Consider the following 17,973-nt stretch of genomic DNA (forward strand, 5'->3'; position numbering starts at 1 on the left):
TCATCAATGGTTGTTCAGCAGTTGTGGTTTTGGTGCTTGTGCGAGAGCTGGTAAGCTGAAGTCCTTCCACTCTGTCCCTTTTTTGCAGTCAAGGGACTGCTTTTAATTTGGACGCTTGCTGCGCCTTTCCTCAGTGTGTACTGGCTATTATTCCCTTGCTATGGGTTGTGCAGGTACAGTGGCCCTTGTGTGCTCGGCACCTGGTGGTGGGTCTTGTATGGGTGACTGCTCGCAGTGCCCTCCCTGGACAGCCGGGGCAGGGCCTGGCGCTTGCTCACAGGTTTCGTGTGGCTTTCTCTTTCCACGCCCTCCCGGGACAGCCGGGGCAGGGCCTGGCGCTTGCTCACAGGTTTCGTGTGGCTTTCTCTTTCCACGCCCTCCCGGGACAGTTGGGGCAGGGCCTGGTGCCTGCCCTCGGGTCTCATAGCAGCAGCCCGTGCCTGCCTCTGGCGCCCACTATGGTGGTGGTGACTTGTACCGCCCCTGGATCTCCTGTAGGTGGTGTCCCGTTGCCTGGGAGCACACACAGGAAAAGAAGATCTTCTGGTGGTTGTGCCACTCTCCTGGTGCAAGCCCCTGAACAGTGGCACCTTGCCTCTCCGGTGAGCCCAGGCTTCTTCCGGGTACACCCTCAGTTGCCACAGTCCAGCCTCCTCAGGCTGTGTCTGTGCACCCAACCCCCGTCTTCTCCCTGGGTCTGACCTCTGAAGCCTGAGCTTCAGCACCCAGCCCCCACCTGCAGCGACCGACTAGTGTCTCAGGCTGGGGAGCACAGGGCGGCGGTGCTGTTTTGACTTCTGCAAACCAGTTGCTGCGTTCTCCTCTGAGGCTCTGAAGCAACCCCTCCGTCCAGGCTGATCTCCCTGCCGGAGAGGGGACTTCCCAGCATGAGGGAACCTTTCCTCTTTCACAGCTCCCTCGCTGGGGCACAGGTCCTGTCCCGATTCCTTCTTTCTCTTTTCCCTTTTGTTCTGCCCGGTTACGGTGGAGGTTTTCTTGTCCTTTCGGAAGTCTGAAGTCCTTCTCCTACCTGCCAGCGTTTAGTAGGTGTTCTGTGTGAATCGTTCCAGTTGTAGATGTTTGTTTTTTGTTTTGTTTTGTTTTGTTTTGCGGTACGCGGGCCTTTTACTGTTGTGGCCTCTCCCGTTGCGGAGCACAGGCTCCGGACGCGCAGGCTCAGTGGCCATGGCTCACGGGCCCAGCCGCTCCGTGGCACGTGGGATCCTCCCGGACCGGTGCACGAACCCGTGTCCCCTGCATCGGCAGGCGGACTCTCAACCACTGCGCCACCAGGGAAGCCCTGTAGATATACTTTTAATGTTTCTGTGGGAGAAGGCGACCTCCATGTCCTACTCCTCCGCCATCTTGATCCCCTCTGTAATCACAGTTTCATTACTTGTGATTGGTCTGTTTATATTTTCTCTTTCTTCCTGGTTCAATCCTGGAAAGTTGTACCTTTCTAAGAATATGTCCATTTCTTCTAGGTTGTTCATTTTATTGGCATATGGCCTCCCAATGGTTTGTTCATTAGTAAGTATTTAGATGTTTATGATGTGTAAATCCTGAGTGAAAAATAGCGTTAAATCTGTAGTTACCCCCAATGGATTAATGAAGTTTTGCCCAGAAGAGATACAGTGTTGCCTGCTTTAGTGTCTATGTTAAAATTCATTTGCAGATTCTGTCCCATCTGTACTTGTGTCTGTATGTATGTGCTCACTGGCCAATTTCACATTCTAGGGCTGTGCTGTTGAATATAGTACCCATTAGCCACATGTGGCTATTTAAATTTAAGTGAATAAAAATTAAATAGAATTACAGAATCAGTTCCTCCATCATACTAGGCGTGTTTCAAGAGCTAAGTAGCCACTTTGACTAGTAGCTACGGTATTGGAAAACTCTGAATTGTAAGACATTTCCACCGTTCTAGGAAGTACCATTGGACGGGTCTGTTCTAGAGAGAGTTTCAACAATATTAAAGCAGTAGTAGTTCTTGTATGGATGCCTCAGGGAGCAGATCACCTTGTCCTTACTAGGTTGGCTGAACGCCTGTGGTTAGAGCTAGCATGATTAAAACAGTTTGTTCTTTTAAGCAGGTTGAACAAATGCTTTGCAATGTTGTTTATCCCAGGAGGTATCCTGGAGATTCCAAAATTCAGGAATTCTCTATCAGTGGACCCAAATTAGTGTCATTTACTCTACTGTCAAGGTCAACCCTGAAGGCTATGCTTTTTCTTTTACATTATTCCTGGCCAGAGGTCACCCCACCCCCTACCCCACGCCCACCTCCTCCACTTAGCTACTTGTTGATGTAAATGATCACCCATTTCCTGGTCACTATCAGCCCTCAAACATTTGTCAACTTTGGCCACTTTCCTAGAATAAATCATTGGGCAGTTTTATTGCTTTTGCACCATGAGTGACATCTTTAGCAAAAGCACCCTCCTTCCCAAAAGTATTAGCCAGCCAGGCCTGGTAAAAATAGATAACTTATCGTGATGCTTCCTGTTGTGTATGATTCAAGTATCAGATCTATAAATGCTGAATGTGTCGTAGATGGAAGAACATTCTTTTGATGTACTCATAACAATTCACGTGATATGGTGAAATACACATGAATCAGCATGAGGGCAAGGAGACCACGGGGCTAGGTGTTCTTTCTGTGTTTGGTGTGTTTGGATTAACAAAGGGATGAGAGTCGGGGGGGGGGGGGAGAGGGGGAGAGCTCTAACATCTTGCTGTAACTCCTGCTGGCCTGAGAGGGGTGGGCAGGTCCTTCAGGGAGTCAACCATGATAAGAAAAAGGGTCTTAGGTCTTTTATCAAAACATACTGATATTTGTGGCTTTCTTCCCCCAGAGTTGTGGTGACATGCTGGTTAGCAGTTTACTCTCACCTGTCTATTCAAAGTCCACCCTGACCAGATAAACTAAGACACTCAGCAGAGTCTGTCCACCCTCTCCCCTGCCCCAGTCTCTGGGACCCATTAAGAAGGGAGCACACAGGGTGCTACTTTGTGAATGCCTCACTTCAACTAATATTAAGCTGAGCAAAACCAGGAGGAAGCTTGGAGGCAGTGGACCAAGGGGATGAAAGACCAGAAATCTTTGTCCATGATCACCAGACATCAGAATGTGCTGTTTTCCTAGCTTTTCAATCCTGAATATACATCAGTTGTTCCATTTAACCCATCACTAAGTCTGTTCATCCTTCCTTCCAAGTACTTCTGAAATGTATCCACTCCTCCATTCCACCACCGCAACTGAAATGACCACCATCTTTGCATTAGATTGCTCTCAATATGCCTTCACACAGCAGCCAGAGGGTGATACTGAAAAAGACAAATCTGAACATATCACCTCCCCACTTAAACCTCTTCTTGCTTAGGATAAAGACCAAATGCTCAACCTGGTCTCTTAGGACCTATCTGGCTGACCCCTGCTATACTCTGAACCTCAACTCAACCTCATTCCCTGGACCTTATTAATTATGCTTCTGCCACATAGGCTTATTCGATTCCTGTAATAAGTTAAGCTTGTTCCTGCCTCCCGGCCTTTGCATATGTGTTAGCTTGTGCTTGGATAACTCTTCTCCCAATTCCTTCTCACCTGGTCAACTCACACTCATCCTTCACGTTATAGGTTTAGTCACCACCTCCTCTTCATGTATCACTTTTTCTCCCCTGGAACTAGGTCAGGTTGAACTTTTGTTATTTATGTGGGTTACTATTTGATTAACTCTCTTTCCCATAAGATTTATAAACTCCAGAGACAGTATTTTTTATCTTTTACTCACCATTGTAATCCCAGCTCCTAACACTATGCCTGGCAGTTGAGACATGAAAAAATCTTTGTGGACCAAATAAGCAAATAGGTAAATGGTGACTTCTGTTACCTGCCAGGAGAGGAGCATGGTATACAAAGGAAGTTGTAGACTTAAGAGCCCTGGGTTCAAATCCTAACTCTGCCAACTTGTTAGCCAGGTGATCTTGGGCAAGTTGATTTACCTAAGCTTCAGTCTTCTCATCAGTAAAATGGGCATAACCACATTTACATGGGGCTGTGAAGAGTAATGCCCAATGGGCACCCAGTAGGTTCTCAACAAACATACACATCATCATCATCATTGTTATCGTTAGTATCCTATTTGGGGACAATGGGGTAGAAAGTACTCTGGTGAGGTCACAGGGCTCCTCAGGAGGAAGTGACAGATGACACCCAAAAGGAAACAGATAGTAACATTTTTTATTAAATATTACAGTGGATCAAAAAGTACAAAATATCTCTTGCCTGCTATGTGATTGGGAAACTATTGGCACGTAATACAGTATCAAAAGCAGTAATAAGTACAATTTGGAAAACATACAAAATTGAGTGTTTATAGTTGGCTCAGCATTCTTCTGGTAGTGTTTAAACTAATGCAAAGGTTACTCAATAACCTCTCCATTGGGAAACTATATAGTATCACTGGGCCATGTTGCTATATACAAATAATCACCTTACAGAAGAGCATAGAGGTTACAGAGCTGGAGTCACCAAAAGTATACAATATTTACAACACAGGAAGGTTTAAAAAAGTATAAACAGCCAAGAGATTATGCTGCTATTCTTCAGACATATTTCAACCATGAGGAGACAAGCAGAATATCAAATACATCAACAGCCAACACTGGAATTTAAGTGCTCAAGATACTCATTGCAATGGTGTGGGTCTCACCAGGGCAGACTTGTTCCCATTTTTCTTTAAAATTGGGACAAGAGTAAAACTAGACCAGATGGGACTTGGCTGACCACGACCAAATGTGACTTGTGGGACAACAAGTGAAGAGAAATAAATGGTTCTCTTTGAAGGCACACTACATAAAATATTTTTGTGGGATCACCTCGAAATTTCCATCAGACACACCAACACAGTGAAATACAGTACTTGAGAATTCATGCACCAGGTCAGAAAGTTGTAAAGTCAATGCTGAGTTTTAACAAACCCTTCTGTATATGCCCTGATAAACAAGTGAACTTAAGAGCTTCTAGCTAGTAAATAAATAAGTCAGTCCTGTGGCAAAGATTACAAGTTCCAATCACTTACTAGAATACTTAATTCTGAAACTTGGTTGGGCTGGGTTTTGTGGGGTTTTTTTTTTTCCTTTAATGTTGAGTTGCCAAAAGTTAAGCCAGAAGTTTTTCAGAAATATTATTTAGAATCTCCAAATCTCCAGTAAATCACGGACTTAGTGCATTTTGAATTGCAACATTTCTTGGAAGCCACACTTCGTAAATAGATTTATGACTCCACTGCCAATTAGATTCCACAGTTTCCTTTACAGAACTACCAATAACAATGGTTTGATTGCACAAAGAAAGGCTTGTGCAATTCCATTCAATAATAAGGCCCCTTGAACTCAAACAATGCAAACAAAGCCCTATTTAAGACTTTTTAAAATGTAGTTCTCAGCCAATGAAGAATTCAATGGTCTTTTTGAAGGATTTCCAAGATCTCTGTTCGGAGTTTTAAAACAACACACTGCTTCTGTTGGGAATGTGTACCCCCATTTCTCTTTATTTGTCCTGCTGTTTTGCCAAGGGTATGAGCTTCCTCAGACAGAAACAGTGAATCTCCTCCTCGGAAGAGATGAGAAAAACAAAAGCTGGACTATGTTAACATTGTTTGAAAATGGTGTGATCGAATTCCAACATGATGAAACCAGACTGAAATCATTGCAGTGGGGAAAACAAACGCCCCATATTCAAAATGGATAGGTGAGCTCCACCAGGGACAGATGCCCCCATTTTCTTTGAGAAACGAGCTCAGAGAAACCATGTAGGATCTAGCCCATGTCAGCTGCAGAAACACCGGCGTTTCCTCCTTCTTCCATGTCCTCTGATTCTGTGACTTATTCAGTCTAGTGCAGCTTCCTTCTGTGTGTCCTGGCCAGCATTCTGCCAGCTGGAATTGAGATTTGTTTCCGCCCTCTATCTTGTGCAATAGCAGGATAATCTGCATTCACACATTTATAATCTAAATTCTACTAGTCTATCTATGGTTCTATTAAATATATATATATATATATTATTCCACAGGAAGGTAAATAATTAATTGAAGCAAATGGAACTCTTAACACTAGATCTCTACATTCTCTTGTTTCCACCTTTGGATATTAAGTATGCTACACTGAATATTTGGCTTCGTATCATAGAGACATTTCAGTACAAATGCATGGCATGCATGGCTTGGTTTAAGAGCCACGGTTTCATTGTTTACCAGTTTTGATCATTTTGCAGTCAGGTTACCTATTTAGAAGTTGAAAATGGTTATCCATTTTCATAGAATTAAATATCTCACAGGTAAAAGACTTGGTTAACTATGGTCCTAATGTCTACCGGTAGTGGTGGGGGCAGGGGAGGGTTGACTGGGGAGTTCATCAAAGCAGTCTTATCAGCAGGGATGGGACCTGGAAGGAAAATCCACTCTCTGTGTCGATCGACTTTTAACACACTTAGAAAATGCATCCACCTTGATGTTACATCTCAGCAGCAAACGAATGAAGTGGCAAGAATGACAGTATACATTCTCTGCATCTTTCGACTGCTTGAACAGCTTGACCATTTCTTCCCAACAGTAAAAGAAATTGTTAAGTGGGCCGTATTGCCAGGTGGTTAAAAACATGACACAAATCACCCTATGTGTGTGCATACACACAGAAGTCATGCCCCATAAACCCAAAGAGGATGGCTTTCTTTTGAACTGGGTAATCAGTTTGCCGGCCACCTCCAAAGATGTGGCCTGTGAGGTTCTTCCTGGGAACAGCGAGAAACCAACTCGATGAAGGCAATGTGACTACCTGTTACTCGAAAGACCACGGCCCTGGGCAGGTATCTGGTGCCTGGGCCTCCCGCTGTGCACTTTCTCCTGGATAGTCAAGCTCTATCTTCTTCCCAACCCCCCTTCCCAGACTGTTTAAAGGGATCAGTGCCAACACGAATGTAAATCATTTTGGCTTCTATTCTAATTTCTGAAATTCCTAAAATATGTGTGCAGCCCACAGATATGTCCTCTAGACTCTGCTGTTATTCAGCAGCTCGCTGACAGTGAGGTTTTTGTTTTTATGATTCCTCTGGTATGTAGGACAGTTTCACAGCCTAGATAAGGTAAGTACAATGCTCGATATTTTCACATAACCCAACACTTCAAAGCAAAGCATTTGGCCGGGTAAGCAGTGTATAAGCTCTTTCAACTATGCCATTTATGAGGAAAAAAATCCTTAAGTTGCAGATTTGCAAAGGAACGTTCTTTGCACCATTGTGTGCTCAACTGTTTCTTTGATCATTTGTTCCACTAGAATCAGTTGCTTCAATTTGTAAACAATAACATTACCACCCAAAGCTGCTCAAAATGATAAGATGTGGAAAAATTACAAACACACATCAACAACTAAGGACAGTCAGCCTTTAAAACAAAACAAAACAAAATAAAACAGAAACAAGACCTGCAAACAAAAGCGATACTGTTTAATTAAAAAAAAAAAAAAGGGACAAGAAGGAACTGGGAGAAAATAGGACTACCTGTATATAAATTAGGTGAGCAAACAGTGATACGGGTAGTTTTAAGAAGCAAATATATACAGTCAGTTTAACAGTGTTTACTTCTCTGGATTGTTTAATAGTGTCAAAATGAAAGATCTATTGAAGTTTCACTATACATTGCATTGATTGAACCTTGGAGAGTTTTATGAAGAGAGGGGCATCCCTTGGCATATTTGCCAGTCTTCCTTGCCCCTTCCTCTGAAATATCTGCCCTTTTTTGCCCAGATTGTTTCCTGACCATCAGAACTCAGACGGGGTCCTCTAAGTTCTTCCTGGATACACATGAATCCCCTTCACAAGATCCCCGTGCAAAGTGGACCATCTGAGGTGCGAGGGCATCTGTGTTGGCAGGGGCTCAAGACTGACCAGCCAGGGCTAGAGTCATCCCGGAAATATCAGGTATGTTCACCTCCCCTCTGGGCCCCTTTTGGCCGGGACTGATCTCACCCCGGATTAGAAGAATACTGACTTCTAATTCTACAAGCCGCCACCCCGAGGCTAAGGAGTGAAGCTCTGTTATCCACGCCATTTGGGATGCTGGGCAGAGCCAGGCTTACAGTTTTGTACTGGGGTGTACGGACGACAGCTGAGAAGGTGGGAAGGCGGCTTGAGGATTTAGAGCAGCTAAAGGGTAAATGCTGTTGTGCAAAAGGTCCCCATACGAACTTCCTACAGGTGTGGCTGCAGCCAAGTGTCTGTATAGCTGCTGAGAATTTGTTGGCGACGTAAAAATTCCTCTTTGCATCACAAGTGAGTGGAAAGCCAGGGGCTGCATGAGCGGGGAAAGCACAGTCTGGTTTTTCAAGTACTGCAGAGAATGAGAATACCCAGCCGGGAGCCTGGAGTTGAGGCCCGAGTTACACAGGCTTCCAGAATACAAACCTGGGAAGATGGGGGAGGAGAGGGGCAGCTTGTGGCTTTCGGAGGCGCCCCCGGCATGCCCACCGTGCGTGGCCTTGCTGCCTTCGCTCTCCTGCTCTGAGGCCTTCTCCTTCCCAGAGACCTCCTTGGAGGGGTCCAGAGGAGACACGGCCCGGGCCTTTTTCCCGGCGATCACAAGGTCCAAATCCTCCAGGCTGCGCTTTATGGGACGCGCCGCACCAATGTTCTGGGGGCTCATTTTCCGGTGCAGGATGGGGTGGACCATGCCTTCCATCTTCCTGAAATTCTCCAGTCTCACGGGGTGAGGCTTTCCCGATCTGGAGAGCGATTCAGGGTATTTTTTAGGGGCCGACATGGTCATGGGCGATACCCGACAGGCCTTGGGGTGACAGTCTCGACTCTGGCTGTTTACGACCTGGAACTGGGAGGCGCCCTTGCTCTCCTGAGGCCCGGGCGCCGCGTGGGCCAGGCCCAGGGCCTTGCCTGTGGGTTTGTGGGGGTTCTTGGGAAGGCTCAGGTCGGTTGGCTGCTCGTCTGTGAGGGCTTCCGCCGCAGCCGACTTTTTGTCTTGCAGATGTAGAGACGCCAGGTAATTCACGTGGAGCTTCTCTTGGTGCTTGTGGGAGGGAAAAGCACTGTTTTCCGACTCCCCGTACATGTCCCTGCAAGGGTACTTGCATGTCTGTTCGTTATGCAGGTGGCGCTCAGTGTGCCTGTAGAGGCTGTGGAGATGAGGCGACGAGTAGAAATCGGCCAGGCAGCTGGGCATGTGGGAGTGGGGAGGAGCCCTCCTCTCCAGCAGCTTCTCCTTGCCGTCCTGAGCATCTTGCTTGAGGGCACAGGAGTCGGCAAGGGGGCTAAGGTGATGCTTGGAGAAGCCGCAGCGGTGGGGCTCCGATCGACCCAGCTTGTCGTGCTTCCAAATGTCATTGATGCCCTTTCTCTCCTCTGAGGGCTTGCTTCTGAAACTCTGGACGTGCTGAATCACCGACGGCCGGCTGACTGCCACGTGGTCAGTGCTTTGGCCGTGGTGGGCCTGGGACAAACCCGAACAGCGGTCGTCCCTCACAATCAGTTTCTTTCTGCTGATCAAAGGGGGTGGGGAGCCATAGGGGTAGCTGCTGGAGAGGCCGGCCCCGCTCACTTGGGACAAAAGTTTTTTCTTGGCCAACGGGGACATGATGCCTGGGTTGCCCCTTGAGTAGAGCAGGGGCGTGTAATTAAGTCCATGGTTCTCATTCATGGGCCCAGTCAAGTCTTTGTCTTTGAACATGTCAAATGACTGGACCACAAGGACCTTCGGGGTCTGCTTGAGTGCACTGTGGATGTCATCACTGCCCAGCTGGTCCACCTTCACGGTGCAGTTGGCGATGTAATCCGCCATTGCGGGGAGTTTGTCATCCTCCATTTCACTCTGGTTTGCCAGTGGTGGCTGCGTGGTGGGGAAGCCGGGGAAGGACGCTTCTTGGAGTTCATTTTCAGGGCTCTCTGTAAAACAGCAGGGCTTGGGTTCTTGTTTTGAGTCCAGGAGAGCCCGGGGAGAGGTGCGCGACTGTTTGCCAGCCCCAGGGATCGGGGCTGGATCCCTTTCAGGGGCCAGAGGGGCACTCGCGAGCGGAGGGGCAGGCCCCTCCTCTCCTGCCTCCTCGTTGCTGGTACCTTGATCTGTGTCGTCGTCCTTTTCTGGGTCTGCTCGGGACACCGGGGGCCTTGCTGCAAAATCCTGGTACCCTTCCACTTTTTTCTTTGTGTCTGCTACTGGGAGAGGCTCAGCGATGCTTTTCTGGTGTAAAGTCTCTTGTTCCTTCTCTTGCTCTGACGAAACCTGATAAAATATTGCAAAAGATAGTCAGAAGGAAGCCAAATGCGTTGACGCTTTATGCTATGAAATAAAATGTTACACACAGCCGTTGTTTGGAAACAGCCTTTTCAGTCAGCTCGTGGAGTCTCTGTAAAGCTTTATTACTCCCCAATCATGGCTCTAAACAAAGAAATATAAATCACAGGAACATTAGGGGAAACATGCATATTCACTCCAGTCCCTTATGAGATACCTATCAAAATAGCAAAGTAGTATGTACTGCCGGTATACAGTCATATCACTCCTTGATTCTAATATATAGTTTAATTCTGAGGTTGTTTTCTTGTCAAATCAGTCAATTATCCAAAAGGGTTTTAAATTACATGTTGCAGTTTACGACACTTTGGAGAAAGATTTTTTTAGAATCTCTCTTTCAAAAATCCAACCCCGTCTCAACAACAAACTTACTAAAACCCCTTGTTTCTTCTTCGAGAGCAAATCCCGTCCTAACGTGTTCAGTATGATGCGTTACATTAGCAATGCTTAAGTGTTAATCATTTCTACCCAGTGCCACATGACATGCAGATAAAGCTAAAATATTGAAAAATTTATGCAGATGCCATGGCAGCCTGTCTACCTGAGGGGCAGAAGGACTCCAGGTCCTTCTAGGCTGCAGCAAACTACATTTCCATTAAAGCTGAAAATGAAATTGTCAAAATTCAAGCAGTGAGTGCCACAACACATACAGCTTTTCTGTTCACTGAAATAAGTTGTAGTCGATGAGATGGATGGTCTCTACGTGTCCCCACTGACAGAAGTTGTGGGCACAGTTCGACTCATTCACTGCATGACGTAGCTGTGCAGACTTTGGCCTTAGAAGGTCATCTTAACTTTCCATCTGTGACCCAGGGGGACTGGCAAGTTCTTTCAAAACTTCTGTCGTTCTGCCCTGATGTGTCTTGGTGGAGAACAGTCACAAAACGGTGATATTGAGATGGTCTTCCCCCACCTCCCCGCAAACTCATCCCTTAAATATTTTTCTTCTTTGTTAAGAAAAGAAGCGTCTACCACTTTAGCATCTTTGGGCAAGATTGAGGATGCTGGTGTAGGGATGCGTAGGAAGAAAAGTTTTAAGGAACCACACCCATTTCATAGATATTTCTCCTTAGACCCACTTCAAGATAGCCCTCTGTTTTAGGGATACTTATCATCATTCTTTTCCCTTCTTTGTTTTTGTACTAATAGCTGCCTTTTCCAGTACAAATATCATTACTTGTTCTACACTAACAGTCATCATTGGTCTCGTGAGCTTATACATTACATGAAAATATAGAAAAATGACTACGGCTAGGGAAAAAGGCATATTGCATTTAAGTGTTAGTTTCTGATGGCGCTGTGGGGGAGTCTCAGCCCCACTGATGTCTCTATGACCTAGGCCTTCAGGTACATGGAGTTCTAGGTTTTTGGTTGTAAACAGGTTTAGGAGGTCATTGAAAGCTAGGCAGGAAAAAAAAAAAAATAAAGGAGCCTTTTCGTAGGATGGCATTTCATGATTTGCCTTAGTATATTAAATGGTACCTTCCCACCACACAGCTTATAATCTGATTACTTGAAGATAGTGGGTTTGACTAGAAGGGCTTTTTAAGCCCTCCTATCTCCAAATTAAAAACAATGACAATAATAACAACAACAATAAAATTCAACCCCCAAACACACAGTGAGGAGAAATATACTTGCTATGTATAGAAATAGCAATACAAAATATACTATACACAGCAAGTATACACAGCAATATACTTGCTGTGTATACTTGCTATGTATAGTGTATTTCTATATATAGAGAGAGAAATATACTTGTTATATATATATAACATGGGTCTGTGTAGGAGGCGGGGAGCGATTCTGATCTTTGGGTCAACCTTGGAGAGAGGGTGTTGGGATTCCAGGTAGTTTAGATAACATGATCATAATGACCCCGGTCCCTTAGATACCTGCAGTCCCTGAAGGGAACCTGTGGGGGCCTATAGGAAACAGGGAGCCTTAAGGCTTTCAGGATTTCTGTGGACTGCAGGGCACCGGGCTCTACTCCTGACAGCGGTCGCCTCCCAAGCTGACGGGCTCAGGGCAATGGCTTGAGGATTCCTCCCCCAACTCACAAAGCAGCCCTTTCAATTCTCACGCCCAGAGTGGAGCCATTCAAAGGCCAGCTGGCCTCCTGGTCCTCAGTTTGTCCCCTGGTGCTTTGGCAATGCTGTACATATGGTATCTAATAGAACTCACTGATCCCAGGCCCTATGATAAATCACCAGACCAACAGGATAAAGGGAGAATGGAATGTAAGCCTTCACTTGGAATTTCCTTGCTTTTGGCCATTTATGTTGCAAGCTTGCAGATGTTTAGAAATCTCTGCATCATCCCCCCCCCCTTTTAATTATTAGAGCTTAAAATAATTATGAAACAAAAATTAAAGCAAATTTCTCTTCTTGGTACTAATATTATCTTCTTACACAGGACTCAGTTGGGTAAGTTAATTTCTCGTTAGGTGGCTGGTGTGTGTGTTTTAAGCTGGTGTTTAATTAGAGAGTCTCTTATGTGTTCATTATAAACCTGATTTTTAGGGGGTGTTTAATATCAGCACCAAAGTTCCCTCTGGGGTTGAATCTTAGGACGTGCTGTCTTCAAATGTGGCTGCTAAGTTTTTTTTGGTTTGGTTTTTTTTTTTTTTTTTTTTAATGGGCGGCAGAGATTTTTTATTATTCATCTTGAAACAGAGCCCAGCTCATCCCCCATGACTGTCTGGACGATGGTAGTAACGGTTTCTACCAGAGAGCTGTTGGGGGCTGTGGGTAGCTGGGGCCTGTTTTAAAAGGTTCAGAAACTACCTGTTAACAAGACAGATAATCATGGCTTCAGAGGAACCATTTCAAAATTCCCCTATAAATAATACGTACTTAAGATGTTTCTAAATTGGTCTTAACCCAAGTCTGGTACACAGAGGTCAATTAATGGAGGCAAACAAGTCTCTGAAGTTTTTAGGACAGTCCTGCAGAGACACAGCAGATCCCACAATGCGTGCTTTAAAGTCACACCAACTCCTCAGACAGGCTGGCTGTGAAATGGCAGAGAAGCCACATCTTTCACATGGGAGTCCCTTGGCTTTCAGAGCTGAAGCTCTGGCTCCTTCTATCTCAAAGTCGGGTCTGCTCTCAGTTTTCTACAGAGTGTTTGCTTCCTTCTAGACCCTACTCTTGGCCTATCCCATCAATCCATGTGCTGCCCCGAAAGGCCCACTCCTCAGGGAATGGTGACGTTTAGGTGATTAGATTTCTTAGCCTGGTGGTGTCTCTGGCAGGGATGCAGCTACGGATGCAGGGCTCCAGAAGACCCCGAGGCAGGACCGACCTCACAGAGGTATTTCTGTGGAGGAGCCCAACTCACCTCTGATGCATCCTGGGGCTTCGGGGCATTCTCTTTTTCTTTCTTGCTCTTAGAGATTTCGTGTTTGATGCGTTTGCCTCCTGATACTTTTGTTTTATTCTCGTTTTCCTGTGAATTGTTCTCCTGTTTTCGAGGTTTGATTGGAGGCAGGGGCTTATCTTCCTCTCCTTTAATAAACCTTTCATACGGCAGGATTAATCTACAAGGGTATCAGAAGAGAGGATCGGTCAGGGCAGGCAGTTCCAGTAGTGTCGATGCTATGGGGGTTTAACTTTCTTGTCTCCCCGGTCAAAACCAGCACCTGGTAGCTTACATCCTGCTTTCTTTGCAAGACCTCTTTCTTGTTGTGCGAAGCTGTACACCGAGGATACCAATGGACACATCCAAAGTCACATCATTATCACTGCCCCTGGGACCTGGCTAAATGCTGATAACCACATCACAATAATAGCAACTATAGTGCTAGCTGCCATTCATTCATTTATCATTCTGCCAGCAGCTGTTTATTGAGCACTAACTATGTGTCAGGCAGTGTTCTAGGCACCAAGATACAGCAGCGAGCAAGATATTCAAGGCCCCTGAGGCTTACGTTCCAGTAAAGTACCAGTATGTGCCAGGTGATGCCCTAGGTACATTATATAGGTTATTTCACGTAATGTCCACAACATCCCTGTGGAGTATTTACTATTATTGTTGTTGTTATTATTATTCCCTTTTCAACAGATGAGGCAACTGAGGCCCAAAAAGGCTAAATAATTTGCCTGAGTCACCCCATTTGTTAGATGTGGAATTTGAACCTAGTTCTGCCTGTCTCCCAAGTTTGCATTCATTCATGTCAAAATACAGACCAGACACTTAAGATAAAGAGGTTACGGGAGGGGAGCGCAGCACAGCGGGAGACGGCTCTCTTACCCAGAGCTCTTAGGGGGGCAGGTGCCTCCCACAGGAGAAGCTCTGTTTTGGGGTGCCAGGTTAAAGAGGGCCCCAGAGAGAAGGCAGGCAGACAGAACGTTCAAGCCACAAAAATCAGAGGGCTGAAAAATTCAAGCATTTTAATTATATAACTTTTTAAACAAAGTACATAAAATTGCTCTAAAAAGAGAAACATCAAACAGCTCTTGTTTTAATCTGTTTTCCCTTTGCGATGTAGCGCTTGATCTGAAAGGGAAAAATAGCTGATGTAATTAAACGGGATGGATTGCATTACAATCTCAGTTTCAACTTCAGTGATTAAAGTTTTTATAATGCATTTGGTATGATTAATGACTCACTGTGGGATTAATACAAGACTCGGCCTTAAAAATATGAACTTTAATACAGCAAACATAATTTGTTTTAAATAAGACAAGTTGACTCAATGAAGAAAATGTACTTGGCTTATAAACAACATAAATCTGTTCAAATATTGGGAACCATAATTATTTTTAAACTAAGACTCCCAGGCAAAAACTTCTTTGGCTTGGATATTCGTTAGCTATCCTAAAACTGGTTTCTAACTATGCAATCTGGATCACAACTACTTAAACGTACACAACTGTTCAGGTTTCTGAGTACAGACGTGGGGACATTTGCGATCGTGATATTTCACTCTTTAATAAAATACCAAGTAAATTATGGGAAAGTCAAATCTCAGTGTATAGCAATTAGAAACAAAAGTCATCACTGAGCATGCTCAGGCAAGGTATGTGCAAGAAGGCGTGAATAATAGTTTCGAGCCCTGCGTCTGGCAGTGGGCCAGCCATGAAGATCAACACAGCCCATGGGGAATAGTTATCTTCAGATCCCATTACAAACTGAGTTTAAACATGTTACAGCTGCTAAAACTGGAAACTGTTCTCTCTGTGTAGACTTACTAAAATAATATATGGCTGCCAAATACCTGCTTCCCACTGTAATATTACAGTTAATGTTTATATAATAAAAAGCATAACTAAGCAGAAGAGAGGAAAAAAGCAATCTTGTTCATACTTGAATGTATTCCGTCTCATCTGTAAAGTCCCCAGCATTCCCCCCAGTTGCTTTTATCTGCATGGTTCTGCCAGGGACTTTATCCCCTTCAGCAGTGGCAGGTTGGGGATTTTTGTCCGGGAGCAAAATGCATTGAATATTTTAAATTAGGAAAAATATGTTAAATTGACTTTAATGAAAACATATTTTTATTGTTAGGACAGATAGGTTTGTTTTACTTTTGTTTGGTTGCCATGGGAACCCAAGGAGCATTGAAGTCTGGGGATTCCAATGGTTATTGTTTGTTGGTACCACCCTCCCCCCAACTCCACTCTCTAATTGAGATGGTGGCACCATGAGGGAGGGACTCCCTTCACTAAGGATGACAGCATCACCTCTGAGTGTGGGGAAGGGGGTGAGAGGAAGCAGAGAGCTGGCTGGGAGAGACACCCAAGGTGAGGACCCCTCACCTCAGGTCCGGAGAGTCCTGGGCCAACCCAGCTTTCTAGATGGGTGCTAAGGAGACTTTAATTTCCTCGCACAATTTTGCAAGTTCAAGAAGCAGGGCAACACTTCTGTTTCATTTCTTTCTTTTTTCCTTTTCCTTCATTTTTTTTTTTTTTTTTTTTTTTTTTTCCCTTCCCTTCACTCAGCTCAGCAGCTGGCTGGCTGACAGCAGTAAAAAATACATTTCACTTTGCTGGTCAAAGGCCTAAAGCCAGAAGCAGGAAATCTGGAATTAAATGTTTCTTGTATCTGGAAAGAGGCATGACTAAGGTAAAACTGAATCCAAACACAAACCCTGCTTGTTCAAGGCTTCCAGAGGGAGAGTGTGTGTGAGTGTGTGTGAGAGAGTGAGTGAGTGAGAGAGTGTGTGTGTGTGTGTGTGTGTGTGTGTGTGTAAAGGTCAAGTGAGTGTTTTTTTTCCCTTCTAAATCACTGAAAGATAATTATAGTGGCTCAGGGAATAAAGGCTCCCGAAATAAAACAAGAAAGGCAGCAGCTAAAAGGAAACAAGTAGAAATATGACCAGCTAAGCCCTGAAGAGCAGAGCTCTTCTCACCCGGCACACAAACAATCGCTGTTCATATAGTGATTTCCGTTTGGTACGATTTTCACTGAATGTTTTTTCAGTTATCCTGTCATGGTACAACACAATTACCCCACAGGATATGATCTTATCATCTGATTATTAGAAGTTTTTACACAGTACAGAGGACGAAAGCTATTATAGGTTTCTGAACATTTAAACGTTTAATGTACATGCGATACCATTGAAAACAGGTTAGCCAACATAAGGTCAACATTGCCCAATGCAGCAAGCGTTGTATAAAGAATTTAGTATAATGCAACATGACTGCACCTTACAACAAAGATTTAATCAGCCTCTAAACTGTGCAGATAAAAGCAAAAATGCACCCCAGCCCCTAAGAACTCATTACACAGGAGAAATATTTTCAATGGGCTGCAACTCTAAGAATGTGGTTTGGGTTTCTGGTGGATGGAAGTAATAGGGAAGAGAAGCAATATATTCATTAGAAAATCCAGAGAAATTCCCCCTCCCACCCCCCCAATCTAATGTAATCCGAGGATTGAAAGCTAGGCAGCTAAATGGGCCTTTACTATTATCGAGATTTCAGATTAGCAAAATGCTTATTTACGATGCCATTAATGGATCTGAAATAGGTAAGCCATCATGTATTAAAAAAATAACATCTTTCCATAGGCATAAGAATTGTAGCAGCATGAGATTTTATTTTTCCCTAGGAATAATACAAGAATAACATTTTCCACCCCAAAGCAGAAACAGTAGGGGAGCCTTTTTCTATCACAGAGATTCTTACTAAATTCAGTCACTGTGAAAAGCAAGATTTTTTTCTCCTTCTTTTTTTTCCTTAAATAAAGACAACTTAAAACCAACCCAAGTTAAAATGAACAAATCAGTGGCATTATAACCTTGATTTATCAGCGTCTGAGCCACTAAATTATCATCATACAAGAAACTGCTGGTTTGAAAAGATTTCTGCTTTGTTAAATCTCAAGTTAAATAATGGTGCTCAGTATACTAGGTTTTTAGATCTGCCTCATCTGATATTATGAAAAATTCAATACATTTCTCTTCAGCAGAAGTCAAGGGTCAGCAAATCTATTACTGTAATGTAAGTAATCTGGCAACCTGCCAACTCTTTCTCCCTTATTATTTTTTTAAACACGAAGGCAGATAATTTTATATTTACAAATTCTGAAATCCTCCAGGGCCCTGCCTCTCTTTCTCAACAAAAAGCAGCAGCCTCATAGTCAAGAAATGAATATTGCACATGTCCTCATC

The 17,973-nt window shown here is 44.3% G+C and overlaps 1 protein-coding gene across 2 annotated transcripts in view; it reads right to left on the reverse strand.

The window, feature by feature from the left end:
* Nucleotides 1-4,224: 4,224 nt before the first annotated feature.
* Nucleotides 4,225-17,973, reverse strand: part of ARID5B (AT-rich interaction domain 5B) — a 189,637-nt gene continuing 175,888 nt past the window's right edge. For both annotated transcript variants that reach the window (XM_060034940.1, XM_060034941.1), the window contains 2 exons: nt 13,698-13,896; nt 4,225-10,283 (listed from right to left, as the gene is read on the reverse strand). In XM_060034940.1, the coding sequence (XP_059890923.1) occupies nt 8,130-10,283; nt 13,698-13,896 (2,353 nt within the window). In that variant the 3' untranslated portion in view covers nt 4,225-8,129. The remainder of the gene's footprint in view (nt 10,284-13,697; nt 13,897-17,973) is intronic.

Source organism: Delphinus delphis, chromosome 16, assembly GCF_949987515.2.
Source record: "Delphinus delphis chromosome 16, mDelDel1.2, whole genome shotgun sequence".
NCBI lineage: Eukaryota > Metazoa > Chordata > Mammalia > Artiodactyla > Delphinidae > Delphinus > Delphinus delphis.